Genomic DNA, 18804 nt, shown 5'->3' with positions numbered 1-18804 from the left:
TAGATTCATTGAGTTGTGTTACATCTTCATTTTTTTGTTATTTGTATTGCTTAAGCATTTCTTTTGTAAACTAACGTATTTTATCTGTGTTATTCGTGTATCTATAGCCATGGCCGATGACGATGATACATACTCTCGTAGTTTTAGTTTTCATGTCACTCCGTCCGGCATGTCACCCAATAAGATGGGCTTTTTTACACATTTCACATCAGAGCAGATTAGTTGCACACAAAACCTTTGGGCAGTTGGTTCCTCTAGACCTACTATGACCGCCCCTACGCATAGGACTAGTGTGCCCCCTACACCGATTGGCCCCACACCTCAGGGAAGTGTGCCCCCTATATCGATGGGTGGTTCATCTTCGAGACGAGGTAGGCATCGTTTTGGAGGCGGTGGTTGCTGTGGTAGCGGTTCTACTGATGCGTCCACACCATTAAGAGAGTGTCCACCACTCTCTTCAGTAGATAGTTCACAAATTGGCACACTAGGTACACCTTGGGGATCACAGGAGCATGATCCTAGCAAGGTGTACAAGAGCAGGGATGGGACTGTTGTGGCGGATAGGGTCGGAAAGACCATGCAACAGAGGATTTGGCAACTTTGTACAATTCCATTTGGCCACTCTATGATGGAGATTTGGGATAATCAAGATGATGAAAGAAAGAGTTACATCATCGATGCCATTCACAGAGAGTACAGGCCGGCAGAGGGGTACGATCCAGTCTCAAATGACTAGATTTTGAGCGTGGCGTGTGCCATAGTGTCACACCGTCAGTCAAAGGCGAGAGACAGGTCCAAGGACGGTATTCCAAAGCCGGCATGGTTAGACGCAGAGGAGTGGTGGGGATTGCACGAGAGACACAAGCCAATCGTGATAGATTTCAATAGTAGAGAGATGTAGCTAGAGCACGTTTGGAGACTGCTGGAGTTTCACATCTTGGAAGTGGAGGCTACGACACACTTTGATATGAGTTTGTAAGTATTATATGTATGCTTTAAATTATCAAAAATGTATATGTTATTTGAAGATTTATCTCATGATTAAACCATAATTTTGCAAGAAGTTTTTGTGAAGCGCCCAACACATCGACAGGAGAAGTATGGGTATAAGCATGGACTTGTGGCCCTTTTGACCCAGCTGCTGGAGGGAGAGTCCATCGACTAGGAGGCATTACCATGAGGGTGGCATCCTCTATATATGTTCTTTTTTTGTAGTTGTGGTCTTCTTGATTCAGTCTTACTCACTCATTGTATACATTTACAATTTCATGCTTATGTTTATGATTTTGCATTCCGTTTGCAATATGATTTTGCAATTATGGTTATGGCACAGAGGTTATGGTTATGGTATGGTTTTGGTTATGGTTTTGCAATTATGGTATGGCACAAAAATTATGGCCATGGTTTGACAATCAAGTTATGGTTATGGTTTTGCAATGATGGAATGGCAATCATGGTATGATTAGGGTTTGGCAATCAAGTTATGGTTATGGTTTTGCAATGATGGTATGGCAATCATGGTATGGTTATGGTTTGGCAATCAGATTATGGTTAATTATGGTTATGGTTTTGCAATGATGGTATGGATGTTATGGTTATGGTATGGCAAGTGGGTTATGTTTATGGTTTTGCAATGATGGTATGGTTGTTATGGTTATGGTATGACAAGCAAGTTATGGTTATGGTTATGGTATGGCAAGTGGGTTATGTTTATGGTTTTGCAGTTTTCGAATCATGTTTTAATTATGGATATAAAATCTTCATGTCGTTTTGCCTATGGTTTGGGAGTCGACATTATGGTTATGCTTTTGCAATTTTGCTAATCTGTATTCAATTTTGCTAATATGTATACACTCGCTCTTTAGCGTCCAGTTGTCGGTGGAGTGCGATTGCTTGTGCACTCGTCCTTTAGACAGAGAGTGTTGTTTTCTGTTGCTGCAGTACATGCAGTATCAGTTCCCAGCCCTCTTTGCCCAATTTTTCTTTTGCAATTTTTGACGTCAGTACAGAGTTCGGTACAGAAGCTGGTATAGGCATCGGAATAGCCATCGATATTGTAAATTATCATACCGATGCATATACAAGATGTCATTCTGACGCTCCTTTCATTGCTTATTCCCACGTTTAATATATCGGTGCATATACCGAGGACGAGATACCAATGTTTATTTTGATGCTTATTCTATCGTATTTTAGTTTTAAAACTGGCTTTGAGTCATCGATATCCGCGTCGATTTTCACGCGGCATGTTGTAGTGACTTTATAGTTTTATGGAAAGTGTTAAATGATGGTTTTCTTAAAGACTTAACATAATGGGTGGCTCCATAAATCCCAAGAGTTACCTTTATATTTTGAGAAGGTCTTGCATGTTGAGGTCAAGGTCATAGACTAAGATTGTCATTGTTCAAAATACAGAGTGAAAATATCCTTTAGAGTTTTTGGCCTACAGAAGGCCATAGGGGAAGGTTGAGAAAAAGGAGCATCTTTTGAGATGTTGATACAAAGGTCTTTGATGGTGGACAAGTGTCCTCTTTGATTGAAAAGAAAGATTTTAAAAATATTATATTTTTCTTTCATAATGTAAATGTTATTTCCATCATGGTAAATTGGTTCTTTCATTTAATTTTCACTTGACTTCCCTTGCGTTTCGTCTTTGTTTAGTTTGTAAATGGGTCCCTTCATTTAAGGATCTTCTGACTTTCTTTGCAACTTTTTTATTTAAAACATTTTTTTTTCATTGTAAATTTTTCTTTTATTCGAAGATAATTTATAATTAAAAAAATAAATTTTATCTTTAAATGAAAGAATTTATGTTGTTTTCAACTTTTGATTTTAATAGACAAATGTCTCTTTGTTACGTTAGGTTTAGATATTCCCAATATTGATAAAATAAATTTCAAAGGAGAAACTCATATATATACATGTCCCATGAAAAATGATTAAGAGAATTTTCCAAGAAGAAAAATGTCATTCGGTGTGCCAAGAGATCTCATTAAGGAGATTCGGTGTGCCAAGAGATCTCATTAAGGAGAATATTGAAAGATCTCTTGGGCATTGAGAGAAAGGGAAAAGGAAAGGGTAGACTTTTGCTTCCAAATTAATAGTTTGATAAGTTAAGTTGGTGAGGTTGATTTTGAACCAAAAAAAATTAACATCAGTGCTCAAAGATAAACAAGTGAAAAGGTGGAAACAAAAGAAGGAGGGAGGGGGGAGTGGGGGAGACGGGGACGAGGACGAGCACAAAGACAATTGTCACACAAGCCAAGACGGAGCACCAGCTTTGTTTTTTTATATGGTTGTCTTTGTGTGCATTGCATAGAGTTGCCTCGCAATACATTAGCTTAGTTCAAATTATCCTTTGTTTGCATGACGTCTTGAGGATGATCTTTGACCTCTACAAATAAATAATGAGCCATGATTTTAGAAGCAGGTGAAATAGATCGATTACAAGGGGAAACTGGAATCTCTTGAGATTCGGTGTAATGAAATTGCATAGAGCCATAGGTCTGAAACAAAAAATTGGGAGATGCTCTTTGCTTGAGGGAAGGGAAAGGTGAGCTGGGAGGCAAAAGTGAAAGCTAAGTACTAAGGTAGCGGAATTTTAATTCTCCAAGTGGGATTTTTAAGCTAAAACTAGGAAGATAGCTTATCAAGGAGAAAAAGACAAGGGGAAAAATCAGCTTTCTGGTGAGCAAAGAGGAAAGAGGAAAATGTAGCAACTATTGGGCGAAGCGGATCTAGTAGATGACAGTTGTTGCATGAGCTTAGAATGGTGACTTTTGACAAATACTATAGTGAATTTTTTAATTAAAAAAATGAAAGACTCTCACATACACAGCAAGGAGCTCCTCGCGCTCAACTCAAAATGTGAGAAAGCCAGCTTGGAATTGCATCTTCAAAGATTCCATGTAATGGAAGCAAAGTGGAGCCAGGTGGGAGGAGATGGGTGTCGATCTGATATGTGAGCTACAGTAAGATATAATTTCTTTAAAGATCCTATGTGCACAAACGGCATGTAGCTCAGTTGGCTAGTGCAGATGACATAATGTGGCGAGAGGAATATGAGAGTTCAAACTTTGCTTTGATATTGTATCATTGTTCTTCCTTGACTAGAAGAACATGGGATGTAAGAGAATCTGTGAATATTCCTGCTATTAGAAGTGTAGTGAAGCGAGTAGGGAGATATTATTATTGTTAACTTAAATTTTCACACAAAATTACCTAGGCCCATAATTCCTTTGGAAATGTTTCTATAATGCAATGATCAATGTCATTTGGACTTCGATGTCATTTAAATGTCGATATTAACTCTAAAATCCCAACCTATATTAAAATAATCACATGGTTTCTTTACATAGTTCCCTACAATATTTATCTCAAAAAAAAAAACTAAACTTCCAAGGTCGGCCAAATTTGGTCAAGAAGCAACTTCTCCATGTTTACCACTAAAACAACTTGACCTATTAGTCATCTTTTTTCATATATCTATTACTCCCTTTATAATAAACCCTCTCTAAAACCTTTCAAAAAATTTGTTGTGAAAACATAAATCCTACAAACACAACTCTAATCTACTTTTGCATTACATTTCCTTAGCCGGCCACCATGATTCTTCACCTTGTTATCTCTAGAGCTTTTAAAACTAGGTCTAGAACTTAGGGATGTAGAGCTTTTAAAGTAAGGTCTCTAGCTCAAGGCCTAGAGTTTTTAGAGCTTAGAACTCTAGAGCTTTTAAAGTGGGACTCACAACTTAGGGATGTAGAACTTTTTAAAGGGGGGTCAGACTCTAGAGCTTAGGGATGTGGAGTTTTTAAAGTGAGGTCTAGAGCATAGGTCTCTAATGCTTAGGGATGCTTTTCTAATTCAATTCCCTACGCTTATGGTCAAAACAAAAAACTTAGGGATGTAGATTTTTTAAAGCAGGGTCTTGAGCTTAGGGATGTGGAGCTCTCTCTCTCTCTCTCTCTCTCTCTCTCTCTCTCTCTCTCACACACACACACACACACACACACACACACACACACAAATTATTTGACAACTTATGGGTAGGCCTAGTGATTTTATCACTTTGTTAGACTTCATTCACCTATTTAAGTTTTATAGTCGAGATACCCGTGGTCAATAGTTTAGCTCGCCTCACAGTTTAAAAAAATTAGAGATCACAAAGCTAGCAATTCGATTCACTTGCCAATGAGCTCTACCGCCTTGCTCTGTTAAAGAAGTCATGGGAGCTTAATGGCTCCAGGCGGCTTCTTCACATAATTTTTTTGAAGCTGTAGGCATCGCTTATGCAACGTCGTCGCTTAACCGATGCTAAACGGTTTGCAGACATCGGTAGAGAGTGTTGCAAAACTAGCATCACATTAGCAACGCGCTTTGCGACAGGCTTAGTGATGTCTTTAGCAAGACTTTAATAAATTTGGTGGGGAATTTACAAGCGTTGCGTAAGCGACATTTTAAAGCATCACAATAGCAAAAGGCTTCTTATTGTGAGAGTTGGGCACAACCTAGCAATGGCTTGCACTCTCAAGTCCATCCATCATCCATCGAGTTAGGTCTTCGAGCGAGATCAACGAAGTGAGCTTTTTTTTTTTGGGGAGTGCCACCTCCCTACCTCCCCTTCCTCCTCTTGCCGCCCATGTGCTTCCTCCTCTTCCTTTCCTTCTCCTCCAAAATCCTTCCTGTTCTCCACCTCCTCTCTCCATCTACTCCTCTAACCACCTTCCCTTCCCCCAGCTCCTCCTCCAGAAACCACCATCCCTTCCCTAAAGTCCTCCTATCTCCTACTCTCTTCTTCCTCTCTCTTTTCTTAGTCACTCTATAACCTCTCTCTCTCTCTCTCTCTCTCTCTCTCTCTCTCTCCCCCCCCCCCCCCCCCCACCGCCACCCCTCTCTCTCGTTGTCTCCCCCTCCCACCCCCTATCCCCCACCCCCCTCCTCTCTCTCTCTCTCTCTCTCTCTCTCTCTCTCTCTCTCTCCCTCCCTTCTTGGAGTAAGCTCCACCCCTCTCTCCCCCATGTCTTCCCTCTCTCTCTCTCTCTCTCTCTCTCTCTCTCACACACACACACACACACACACACACACAAGGACGAGAGGGAAGGGTGGCAAGGGTAGACTCTCTCTTTCTCTCTCTCTCTCTCTCTCTCTCTCTCTCTCACACACACACACACACACACTAGGACAAGAGGGAAGGGTGGCAAGGGTAGAGAGAGAGAGAGAGAGAGAGAGAGAGAGAGAGAGAGAGGGTGGAGAGAGCTATTTAAAAAAAACAAAGCACTAGAAGTATCTCTAGTGCCTCCCTTTTTTTGTAAAAGAGGGAGAGGGGGGGAGAGAAAGAGAGAGTGATAGTGGGAGGGGAAGAGAGAGGGGGGGCGATTGGGAGGGAGAGAGATATAAAGAGAAGAGGGGTGGCAGGTGGAGAGAGAGTAGGAGACAGGGAGAGAGAAAAAGAGGGAGTACAAGTGGGGAGGGGGGGGGGGGGGGGGTTGTACAGGGTGAGCCCGTCTTTCTTTAAAAAAAAACAATACACTTCACATCTCTCCCTCATAATTTTGTCGCTCCCTTCTCTCTCTCCCCTTATTAATTTCTCTCCCACTGCATCTTCTTTTTTTCTTTCTTTGCCTCATGTCACACTGTCGCTTGAGTCCCTCCAATCCCAATGAGAAATGAAATGAAATGCTATGTTATCTGTCTTCAAAGGGCCAAAATGACCCACATGACCAAAGTGATACATTCTTGGTGGATCTAATATGATGTCTGGATACAAAATAAAATGAGAGAGAAGGGGAAAGAGAGAGAGAGAGAGAGAGAGAGAGAAGGGGGGAGAGGGGTCCGCAAGGGAAGGAAAGGGTTGGGCGGGCGAGGGGGAGGGGGGGGATTGTGACAGGGGGAGAGTGGAGTGTAGTTTCTTTTTTTTTTAAGGGAAAGAAAGGGAGTGCAAAGGGTGCTTATGCCAAAAAAAAAAAGTCATCCAAAGCAATAGTGATATAATCTATCGCTATTGCTTTGGATTACTTTTTTTTTTTTGGCCTAAGCACCTCTTTCTTTCCCTTAAAAAAAAAAAAGAAACTACACTCCACTCTCCCCCTCTCAGAGTCTCTCTCCCCTCCCCCTCCTCTCTCTCTCTCTCTCTCTCTCTCTCTCTCCCCCCCCCCCTTTCAATGCAAGCTCGAGAGTCTGAGTACCACACACTTCTAGAGTGCTCAACTTTTGGTCACACGCAAACTTACTTCCTTCACATTTTCAGCCATGACCTAGACCTACACACTTTCCTCTCCCAGCCATAGTGTAGGCTCTCCATTGTGACTTTCATCACCACAATTTTGGACCATCAAGAATCACTCATCAGCGACACAAATACTACATCACATGTAACTTTGGTCCCATATATCATATTTGACGTCCGAGGAGATAATAAAATCTATCTATCTACCTCTCCCTCCCCCGCTGGCCCCTCCCTTCCCTCTCTCTCCCTCCCTCCCTCTCTCTCTCTCTCCCCTCCCCCCCTCTTTCTCTCTCTTTCTCTTTCATTTTCCTTTGTACCCATGCATTGTATTAGATCCACCAAGACTATATCACTTTGGTCTCATATGTCATTTTTGCCTTATGAAAATTTTTAATATAGCATTTCATTCCATTTTAGTTAATATAACAATTCATTCCATTTCGTTTCATTTCTCTCTAGGGTTGGAGGGACTCGAGGGGTGGTGTGGTGGGAGTAAAGAGAGAGAAAGGGAATAGGGGGTGGCAAGTGGGGAGAGAGAGAGAGAGAGAGAGGGGGGGGGGGGGGGGGGGGGAGGATCGGAGCTAGGGAAGAGGGAGGGGCGGACGTAGAGCAAGAGGTGGGGACCAGAGAGAGGAAAGAGGTGGGGACCAGAGAGAGGGGCTGGAGAGAGAGAGAGAGAGAGAGAGAGAGAGAGAGAGAGAGAGAGAGAGAGAGAGAGAAAACAAGGGGCAAGAGAGGGAATGGGTTAGAGGGATCATGAGAGGGAGAGAAGGGGAGTGGTAAGAGGGTCTGATTTGAAAAAAAAAACAAAGGCACTAGCAAAATCTAGGGTTTTTTAGAGAGACACAGAGAAAGAGAGGAGAATTTTAACGTTATAGAAAAGTATAGAGAGAGAGAGAGAGAGAGAGAGAGAGAGAGAGAGAGAGAGAGAGAGAGAGAGAGAGGTCCTTAACTATTCCACTGGAGGGAGGGGCGGCAATGGGCGATGGTGGTAGAAGTAGAGGTGGCACATGGTGGTAGTAAGTTAGCACCACTAACCACTAGTGGTAGGCTAGGGTGGTGGGTGGTGATGGTTGATGAGGGGCGACAATGGGAGGTAGTGGTGGTGGGATGAAAAAAAAAAACTCACTCCAAAGCTCACTTCGTTGAGCTCACTCCTTAACCGTCTCCTCATCCATGCAGCCTCATCCCCATCGTACCAATCCATACATGTGCACGCTTACATGTTATCATCTTCCCATGTGACATGTATTATGAACCCTCGCCCATCTACCCCATCAATGCCCCTATTTTTCTTTTTGTTTGCCATCAACTAGAGGCCTCAACTCGAGGCCGGCAAAGATGCGACATACTTGACACAGTAGGATCTGCGTTTGCGTAGCCTCATAACTCTCCTTCCGACTGTGATAAAGCGTTAAGAAGAAATTTAAGGCCTAGCATTTGCTTTAAAGAGCACAACCTGGGCCATGGTGACAACAATCCTTTCAAGACTACAGCATGTGTAGTGCAACAAATTCTAGCAAGAGAGATCTATGAGTCTCATTGTGTGTGTGTGTGTGAGAGAGAGAGAGAGAGAGGGAGAGAGAGAGAGGAGGGCCGGGGGGGGCAATGACTCAACTTTCAAGGAGTGCTCATCGTTGTCTACCACTATCCAACGATAGCGGCACTCCTCGTGTCAAGAAACTCATAAAGTGCTAACATGCCGAATCTCAATTTTTGAGCAAGAAGAGAGGGACAAAGAATTTAGATAGGAATAGAATAGATATAGAATATTAAAAATAACACCCACCAGCCAAATCCATCATTACCTTATCTTCAAAGCTTTAATAAACCAATCTAACGCTAAGGGCTTTGCCAATGGCAAGCCAACAAAGTACGCATTGAATGGTGCATGATACAAAATGAAACAAAAAATCATATCTTCATAAATGGATTAAAAAAGGAAATTATATAATGATAAATACTTCAAAGAATCTTTAAACAACTTTCATTATTTTTTAGAAAACATTATCTTAGTTCAATGAATTCACATAAAAGCTAATCATTGATTTCCATTTCACATCTAAAGGTCGTCATCAGTTTTGGGGTTATAAACCCCTCTCCCCCGCCTCTCAACACTAAAGGGCACGGATGGAAAGAGATGGGATCCGCGGCGAGGATTCAAAGGAGGAATCTCGAGGCGAATGGATGGCGGAAAAAAATGGACGTCGATCGCAAACACAGGAACTCGACGACGTGAGTCCAATGCACTAACAATTATGCTCGCGACAACGATGTTGACATGTGGACAAACCATAAAATGATAAAATAAACTTGGACAAACTCCTCGCCTGTCCAAGTTTACTATATTTTGTCCTAGTTTACCCTCGAAATCAAGGGCTGCACGTGCCTTGATCCCCGCGTCCTAGTTTCGCTACCGTAGATCCTAGTGCTGGAGCTTCATTAAAGTGCCCGTGCTAAGGCCCCGTGCCCCCTCCAAAATAAATAAATAAATAGATAAGTAAATAAACAGCAGACTCGCGTTGCTCAGCTGCTGCACAAGGTTTGCATTTGTTGTACTTTTGGGTGAAGTAGGTTGACGATGGCGCCTTGCAGCACCTCCTTCCTTCCTGCCCCGATTCCCTGCTGCCTTTCCTCTTTCATCAGTAATCGCCGCCCACGGCCTCCTACAGGTAATCTCTCTCTCTCTCCACGTCCCCCGCCCCACCGAAGAAAATTAAAACGCACACACACACAGAGCTGGTTGCGCTCTCCGCCAAGAATTGATGATGAAAAGCCTTCTGCTAATTGGAGTGGGGTTTGAAATTTGTGACCATTAAAGAGGTCTGTTTGAGAGAGAGAGAGAGAGAGGGCTGAGATAGCTGTAAGAATAGACAGTTATTTGGTCTGAGTTATATTCCTATTTAAGGAAATACTGAACGCCGGACCGTATGTGCTATCATGAAGTCTGCTCATAAACTTGAAGAATAAAGGGCCTCCCCTAGCATCATGGATATCATTACTGCTCATATGCTGGCCATGCACTCTACTCACATTGAATTGCATGTTTGTTCCTGTTATGATCGAAGACGTTACATGTGCAGATAAGCAAGGACAATGGAGGCGTCACTGCAGAAAGAGTTGTGGTGGCTGCTCTTGAACATGATCATACCAGTGTTGAGAAGTGTAACATCACAACCTTTTCTAATAGAGCCTCCTGATAATGATTATTGCACCAGGAGGATGGCCGCTAAAACATGCCCAACCCCTCCAACCATCGACAATTTGGATCTACGAGCATTATTAGGTTCTTACTATGAAGTGGGGACTACAGCACGCCACAAGCTGCGCAATGAAGGTGGATTGGTGTGTGCCCAGTCCAACTTCAGTGTGGACATCATACCGCCCTTTGAAGATGAGACCAGTGTGGTCGCTATCAATGTACAAAACACAGGCCTTCAAGTGGTGGGCATGGAGAGCATCTCCGCTTTGTCAAAAATCTCATACTCAGCTTCAGATGTGTGTGCCAATGCAGCTCGTATGTGTGCTATGATGGACACTTCTAGCAAGCTTTCGGAGGCTCTCCTTCGTATTAACTCTATTGCAAAAGACATAACAAGCTCTTTCCCATCCCATGCATCAACACTGACCCAGGCATCTGCCACAATCAATTCGTCTGTAGCAAGTGTTAAGACGCGACTTGATGGGTTGGCTCGCTGCGTTACTGTGGTCTCTCGTATTGCCGCAGAGCTTAGTCAAGGGGTCGGCCCTTTGAATCCCCTTCTTCGAGCCCTTAGAACAACAGTCACATTGGGGAGCAGCGAAGTTCATGATCTCGGCACTATTGCCATTGGCAACCTCACACTAAGTCACAATCTTGTTACTCAGGTTATGAGCCACATGGTGAATGCCACCTATATGGAGCTTCTTTTTGAGGCTTCCACTCTCATTGAGCAAGAAATTGACCTGCTTGGCTCTCAAGTAAGTGCTTGTGTCCAATTATAGAGCATTTCTTCCTTTGAAAACAGCTAGTTGAGATCCTGCCACAAGGAATTCTAATGATTCCTTTTGTCCCTCTCCAGGTTTCAAGGATTCAAGGTCTCTTGAGCAGCATTGGTGGTCCGTGGGCGGATATGATTGAGGCAGATGCAATGCTAACAAACAAGTCTGCAAATTTAGTAGTCACAAAAGGGCAAGCAATACAAAATCCAGATCAGAGGGGCGACATGATGTTGAAGATGAAGCAAACAACACAGCCTTTCCAGATCATTGCCCTTGAAGGCTTGCCTTTTTTGGGGTACTCCTCGCTCCTTGTCTACTCGTGCAAGCTTGATTCAAATGGGGATCCTGTCGGAGACCTCTTTCTACTGTCGCGCTCCCCAACCATTCTGGCTCCTACTGTTAGCTTCTTTCTAAACACAGCAAGTAGATATGGCATTTCCACAGATTGTGATAGTGTCTTTGTACCCACTGTGCAGAAAGGTGGTGATGCAATTTGTGGAGTTCATTTGCAATAGCCACAGCATACTACCCACCCTCATTACGCAACATGAAAAGAAGCCAGCCCCCCACAGTTAGGGCATTCGTGTCGCTCTGAGGTGTGTTAAACGAAGGGCACGGATGCAAGTTGAAAGCTAGCAGTTTGTACATTGTACTGTGGTTATGCTAAGTTTCCTCTTTCATGTGATGTTTTGAATCGAGTGCTTGGCTTAAACAGCATGCTCATGCTGATGGCAGTTTGTCGTAGTGGTTCAAGCTAGCTTGTGCAGGGTATGTGAGTTAAAATCTCATGGTAGGCTGGTCAGTGTCACTTCTACAGACACATAGAAGCTTAATTGCCTAACACTTGAGTTGGTTTTTTAAATTGTGTTTATCCTTTCATTAACCTGCAGAATTGAAATTTGACCCCTTGGCTTTTAGTACCACTAAATGATTAATGCGAAAGGTTCACATATTTTTCCTGTCTATACAACACATGGCATGACTTACTTCTTACATGACAATTGGATGTGTGCTTTTGGACTGAGTTGGCTGTAGAAGACCCTGAATGCAACAATTGATTGTGTGTTTGATGTCTCTGCAAATCTGCGTTCCACTCTTCAATTCAGGGAAAAATTGGTGGCTCTCTTTCATTTCCTTTTCACATTACGAAACTTCCAAATGTGCTCTTCTCATCATAACTCTAGTGTCTTAACATGAGAAACACGTTGAGACTCCAACGATTGTTATGTTAAATCTGTGATTGTGCACGCAACACATACATGTTCTTTTTCCTTTATTTCTCAGGCACTATGATGAACATTGTGACTTTCTACCATGCCTTCCAGCATGTTCAATTGTGCCTTGAGAAGATGCACATGTATATCTCATCACAACTTTTTTGGCCTGTATGTGGCCTAGCCTTAGTGTTTGGTTGGATTTTTTAGCTTTGAAGAAAAGATAGGTGATGATGGATGGATACCTTCAAATCCTTGCTTGTTCTTTGATGTTAAACCTTGACATTTCAAAAACCAAGACAATGCTCTTTACTATTGTTTAATGTCTTTACATATTAGACAAATAAAGTCCACTCTCAATTGTGGGCAAGCCATATGTGCAAACTCGTTGAAGTTCTTTCACTCGATTTTTTTGCAAATTGGTCAACATACTTATAGAAGTATGGTGAGTTTGAACCTGTACAAAGATGTTTGACAAATTATCCTTTCATCTAATACAAGGGAGTTGTTATATAATGAGCATGCAAAAGTCGAACAAGCTAGTGTAGGCAAAACACTCTATGGTGAGATACACCAAATGTCCTTTTCTTTGGAGCATGGGGAACTTTGACAAGCTTCATTATAATTTGTCAACATAATGTAATCTAGGCGCAACACAAACCTCTTGGATAGCTTAGAAAAGCTTAATAAATACACACCATTGCCAATCAATTTCACAAAGAAAGTTTTTGAAGAGCTACATCACTCTTATAATTGTACAATACAATGATGGCCTCACAAGGCTCAAGAAAATAGCTATCAAAACAATTTTCATGTAATAAACTCTATTCACTTTATCTTCAAAAATGTCATCCAAATTTACTTGATCATATTCCAACTTGTGTAATCTGTCAAGGCTCTCAAGATCACAAAGCACAAAATAGACATTGTTATAATGTTAGAGAAATTCACGAGCACAATGTCTTTGGAGATGATTCATGGTGCCTCTCTTTGACAACATTGAAACATAGATGCATCAATGGGCACAATGAAGCATGCATCAAGTCGATCCGAAATGGTATGGCATGAATGTCCTTAGAGCCATAAGACACACAACACTCCGAGAAACCACATCCTGAGCTAAAAGCTGAGCAAGACTTTTATTTGTGATTCGGAATTGTTGCACTCAACATACATGACTCTCTAGCATCATCACGAGCTCCTCTTGCGATACGCAAACTTGATGAACCTGCCACTAGTGCTTCCAAGTTCACAAGCCTTGCACCTTTCAAATAAAACTAGGAGCTCCTCAGCTTTGTTGAATTTAAACGTTGCCTTAGTGCCTTATCTTCCAATGCTCTACAAAGGTAAGGTATACAACTGATGTATAATAAACAGTACCATCTCTCGCCCCTCTTGGTGCTGCCTATATCTCTAACTACCCATAGGCGCTTCCTACAAGCCCTCCTCATTGAGATTGGGCGCCACTCAGCTCCTCATATATGCTCACTTTCGAGTTATTAATTCACAAGAAGATTTAGAAATTTTCTCATGTAGTAAAACGGATTCTTTTTCAGTGTTTTTCATACAATGCACAACATCATGAGCTTCTCCTCGAGAGGCACCGCCTACCCAGCCACCGGGCCGGCGGTCCCTTGCCCCCAATCGTACCCATCTAGCTATGCGGTGCCTCCCGCACAGAAGCTCATGATGTTGAGGTAAGTCACAATGTGGGAATTATTGTGAGAATTTGTCCAAAACTTCTCGTGTATAAACCTCCAAAAGGTTGTTCAAATTGGCTATGGAAGAATTTCAATCTATCATACCTATCGAGTCCAACGATAGCATATCATCATCATCCACTACATTGACATCTCTCTCTAAAAGCAAGTGTCAAAACTACAAAGATCACCATGCTTGAAAGCTCATAGGAAACCTACACGGAGATTCCTCATCAATTGTGCTTCTGCCATTGTCCTCCAACTAGGACCACTTCTAGCCAACAACATGTAGCTTTATCGAGTTTCCAAGATCTCGAGCAAATGCTTTTATTGGGAAAAGTAACCAAAGTTTTCTCACAGTGTTAAAAGCCACTGAGAGAGATCATCCTAACATTCAAGCTGAGTGCATTGATGAGCCGCTCTTCCTTCTCTACAAACCAGTAAAAAAAGCAAAAGCAGGTGCAAACGCACATATAGGGGGGAAAATTTTTATTTGGGGAGTTCTCAAAAAGGAGAAGCGTGGAGAAGAAGGAGAGAGCTCATACAATCCGGGGAAGGAGAAGAAGTAAGTTGTACTCAAGCTTGGCATAACAAAGAATCCCAAGTGCAATTCATACCCCCGTTCCCCTTTTTCTTTTGTTGTATCTCTACTCTGTTGTGCATCGGCATTTGTTTGTGTCGACGTGACGATTGGGTGCCCTGAACAGTGTGCGTGGTGGTGTAAAGAGGGAGAGAGATAGTGCAGTTGTGTGGATGTGTTGTGTGTAGTCGTGATTGGAAGGGTGTGGCGTGAATTTGAGTTATCCGAGCCATGTTGGTACGTGTTCTAGTGCATTTCTAGCCGGGAAATTTGTGTTTCTTGAAGGTGAATCTGAGAGGAGTGCGGTGTAGTGAGTTCCTTGGGCTAGAGAGGCTTTAAATCTGCTGTGTTTCCGCATGTGTTCCCATTCCCCCTCTCCAACATGCATGCCAAAGTTTTGCATTTGAAACAGCCATTGAATCCACAACTGCATTTGCAAAAAAATCCCCTCACATTTCATACAAAGTGAGCTTACACAACCCATGGCATAAAATACCAGATGCAACAATTTCATCGCCAAAATTGAGATCATGAACTATACATCTGCCATCCACAAATTTGACCACAAGACCATGTCTAGCAAGTGTAGATTCTGACAAAAGGTTCTTTTTTTATCTCACATACATAAAGTGCATCAGCAAGTGTGAAAGAACTATCATTCGCAACAGCCTACACAGTCTTTACAACTCCCTTTACCGGATAAGAGGCATTGTTGGCACAAGTTCCTGTATTTTCATAAGGGACAACCTCAAGAGAGGTAAACAAGTCACGATGTGAGGTAATGTGCTTTGTAGCACCACTATCAAAATACCACACATGAGAATCCGCAATAAGTGACATACATGCATCATGGATAGAAGGATCATAAGTGCACTCTACACGAAATGCCCACTCTACTTCTCCATCAGCATCACAATCTCCTTTCACAAAAGACTCTACAATAGTTGCATTGTAGTGGAACTAGCCTCTTTCTTCCTGGCCTCTTTTGCTTTCAATTTAGGACACTATTTAATCAAGTGATCATTGGTCTAACAATAATGGCAATGCATCTTCTTTATGCCATTTTCACAAGAACTCCTAGACGACTGTTAGGAAATAAGACGTAGCTAAATAGATAATTGAGTAGATTACTTAATGGAGAGAGACAGATTTATATACACGAGATTATAGAGTAGAGAGAGAGAGAGAGAGAGAGAGAGAGAGAGAGAGAGAGTACACACGAGATACGTGGTTTACCCAATGTGGGCTACGTCCACGGGAAAGCAGTCACTCAATGGCTTTAGTACTTCAAAACAAGAAGTAGTTTACAAAGGGATTATACTCTTAATGGAGCTCCCACCTTGCTTCACTCTCACCACCTCACATTCACCTTGTTGCATCAACTTCACACTATGAAATGTGTGTAGAAATGGCCTCCTTTTATAGGCCAAAAGGGCTGCCCTCTCTTATGAGAGACAGCCATGTGTAGCCGTCCTTGTGCGAATAAGTCCAAATCGGACCCTCCAATCCGCCCATGTGTGGCCGCCCTTGAGAAGACAAGTCCGCTTTTGAATTCGGCCACCGGCCATTGACTTCGGCCACCGGCCACCGGCCATTGACTTCCGACCACCGGCCATCGGCCATTGACTACCGGCCACCGGCCAACCGACTGGTTGTTTTCCGACCACTTTCCGACCGCCGTCCGGCCATAATATTCCGGCGAAAAAAAGTCTCGGGGGCCTTCGCCCTCGAGGCCTTTAAAGTTGCCCCTGATTCTTGTCCGTGAAAATTTTGGTTTCCGGTGAGTGATTTTTCTTCACGCACGATGGCTTCTCCTCATAATGGGGGCCTTACAAATGTGCGCTTTTACCACAGAAAATTACAAGGGTAAATCAGGCTCCATACTTAACAATCTCCCACTTGGAGACTGATCTCCAAACCAAACCTGTGACTGCTCTCCATTCTGGCTTCTTATCCTTGAATGCCGATTGAAGACGAGCAAAAGCTCAACTTCTCCTTGTTGACCACCTTTGTAAACATGTCTGCAGGATTTTCACTTGTATGCACCTTTCCTAGCTTTAGTTGTCCTGCTTCCAAAAGAGTGCGTATGAAGTGATATCTCACCTCAATGTGCTTTGTCCTTGAATGAAAGGCTGAGTTCTTCGCAAGATGGATAGCGCTTTGGCTATCACTGTACAAGACACAATTGTCTTGTTTGAATCCAAGCTCTTCTAAGAATCTGTGAAGCCACAGAATTTCTTTGCTTGCCTCCGTCATTGCTACATACTCTGCTTCCGTGGTAGAAAGTGAAACCACTTTCTGCAGCTTTGAAGCCCAGCTTATTGCTGTGCCTCCAACCGTGAACACATAGCCAGTAGTGCTCCTTCGAGTATCTTTGTCACCTGCCATATCTGCATCAGCATACCCTTCTAGAAAAATATCAGTTCCTCCAAAATACAAAGCATTTGTTGTTGTCCCTTTTAGATACCTAAGTATCCACTTCACAGCTTGCCAATGCTCTTTACCTGGGTTGTCCATGAACCTACTCACAACTCCCACTGCATGTGCAATGTCTGGCCTTGTCCAGACCATAGCATACATTAGAGAACCTACCGCTGCAGCATATGGAACTTTAGACATATAGGCTATCTCCTCTTGTGTCTTTGGACACATATCCTTCGTTAGTTTAAAATGACCAGCCAAAGGTGTAGAAACTGGTTTTGCATTTTGCATTGCAAACCTTTCTAGAACCTTCTTGATGTAATCTTCTTGAGATAGCTTTATTGTCTTCTTCGTCCTGTCCCTTGATATTTTCATACCAAGTATCCTCTTTGCAGCACCTAAATCTTTCATTGAAAAAGATTTGGACAGCTCCTCTTTTAGGTCTTTGATGTCCTGCATGTTAGCACTTGCAATCAACATGTCATCAACATACAACATTAGGATGATGAATTTCCAATCTCCCAAATTCTCCATGTAGACGCAGTGATCCGAGTTGCATCTTGTGAATCCATGATCCAACATCCATCGATCAAACTTCAAGTACCATTTTCTTGATGCTTGCTTTAAACCATACAAGCTTTTCTTTAATCTGCAAACCATTTTCTCCTTACCTTTTACTTCATACCCCTTTGGTTGAAGCATGTAGATTTCCTCCTCTAAGTCACTGTGAGGGAATGCCGTATTTACATTCATTTGCTCGAGATTTAGATCATGAGCAGCCACAAGGCTTAAGACAAGCCTAATTGAGTTCATTTTTACAACAGGGGAAAATATTTCATTGAAGTCAATACCTTTCTTTTAAGAAAAACCTTTTACCACAAGCCTAGACTTGTACCTTTTCTTCCCACCTTCTTCTTCCTTTAGCTTGTACACCCATTTGTTTTGAAGTGCCCGCTTACCTTTAGGCAACTCAACCAACTCCCATGTTTGGTTGCGATGTAGTGAGTCCATCTCCACTTGCATGTTCTTTGTCCATTCTTCTTTGGATTCATGTTGCATAGTTTCTTCATATGATTCCGGCTCTCCAGAATCTGAGATCAAGAGATGGTTGAAGGAAGGAACAAACCTTTCTGGAGGTCTACTTGCTCTTGTAGATCTTCGGGGAATAGGTTGAGGCTCCTCATTTGGTTGACGTTGTTGCACATTGTCACCGTTTGCAGTCCTTGAGTCTTCACCGTCCTCAAGCTCCATGTACTCATCACCTGTTTCTTTTGTTTGTTTTCTTTCCAAGTAATCTTTGTACATATTTTGTTCGTTAAAAATTACATCCCTACTCCTTAAGATTTTACCATCTTCAGGATTCCATAGGCGATACCCAAAGTCTCCTTCTCCATAGCCAATAAAGAAACACTTTTTGGACTTTGCATCTAACTTTGATCTTAGGCTTCTATCTATGTTCATGAAAGCCTCATGCCCAAACACTTTGAGAAATGCATAATTCACCGGTTTACCTGTCCATGCCTCTTCTGGAACTCCCCCATCCAATGCCGTTGAGGGTGACCGATTGATTAAGTACACAGACGTACTTACAGCTTCCGCCCAAAGCTCAAGCGGTAGGCCTGCATGTAGCTGCATGCTTCGTGCTCGTTCCATGATTGTCCTGTTCATCCTTTCCAAAATCCC

General features: G+C 42.5%; 1 protein-coding gene across 2 annotated transcripts; it reads left to right on the top strand.

Moving 5' to 3' along the window:
• Positions 1 to 9709: 9709 nt before the first annotated feature.
• On the top strand, positions 9710 to 11891 carry LOC147466215 (uncharacterized). 2 transcript variants are annotated; one of them, XM_086513519.1, is made up of 4 exons: positions 9710 to 9897; positions 10309 to 10329; positions 10416 to 11185; positions 11287 to 11891. In XM_086513519.1, exons 1-4 carry the CDS (start codon positions 9807 to 9809, stop codon positions 11719 to 11721), a joined length of 1317 nt encoding a protein of 438 aa, XP_086369645.1. In that variant the 5' UTR covers positions 9710 to 9806; the 3' UTR covers positions 11722 to 11891. The 2 variants fall into 2 exon arrangements, with proteins under 2 accessions (XP_086369645.1, XP_086369635.1); XM_086513509.1 differs by lacking the exon at positions 9710 to 9897 and adding an exon at positions 9905 to 10048 and having other exon boundaries at positions 10309 to 11185.
• The last annotated feature ends 6913 nt before the right edge of the window (positions 11892 to 18804 follow it).

The sequence above is a fragment of the Adiantum capillus-veneris genome, chromosome 1 (assembly GCF_014529385.1).
Source record: "Adiantum capillus-veneris isolate H3 chromosome 1, ASM1452938v2, whole genome shotgun sequence".
NCBI classification, from domain to species: domain Eukaryota; kingdom Viridiplantae; phylum Streptophyta; class Polypodiopsida; order Polypodiales; family Pteridaceae; genus Adiantum; species Adiantum capillus-veneris.
The sequence above is the reverse complement of the archived record's forward strand: the minus strand, read 5'-3'. Positions and strand labels throughout refer to the sequence as shown.

Excerpts from the sequence above, each read along its gene's own strand:
- LOC147466215 (XM_086513519.1), top strand. The coding sequence starts at position 9,807 with ATGGCGCCTTGCAGCACCTCCTTCCTTCCTGCCCCGATTCCCTGCTGC. Across the intron at positions 9,898-10,308 it reads CCGCCCACGGCCTCCTACAG|ATAAGCAAGGACAATGGAGG; the intron begins GTAATCTCTCTC and ends TTACATGTGCAG. Across the intron at positions 11,186-11,286 it reads TTGACCTGCTTGGCTCTCAA|GTTTCAAGGATTCAAGGTCT; the intron begins GTAAGTGCTTGT and ends GTCCCTCTCCAG.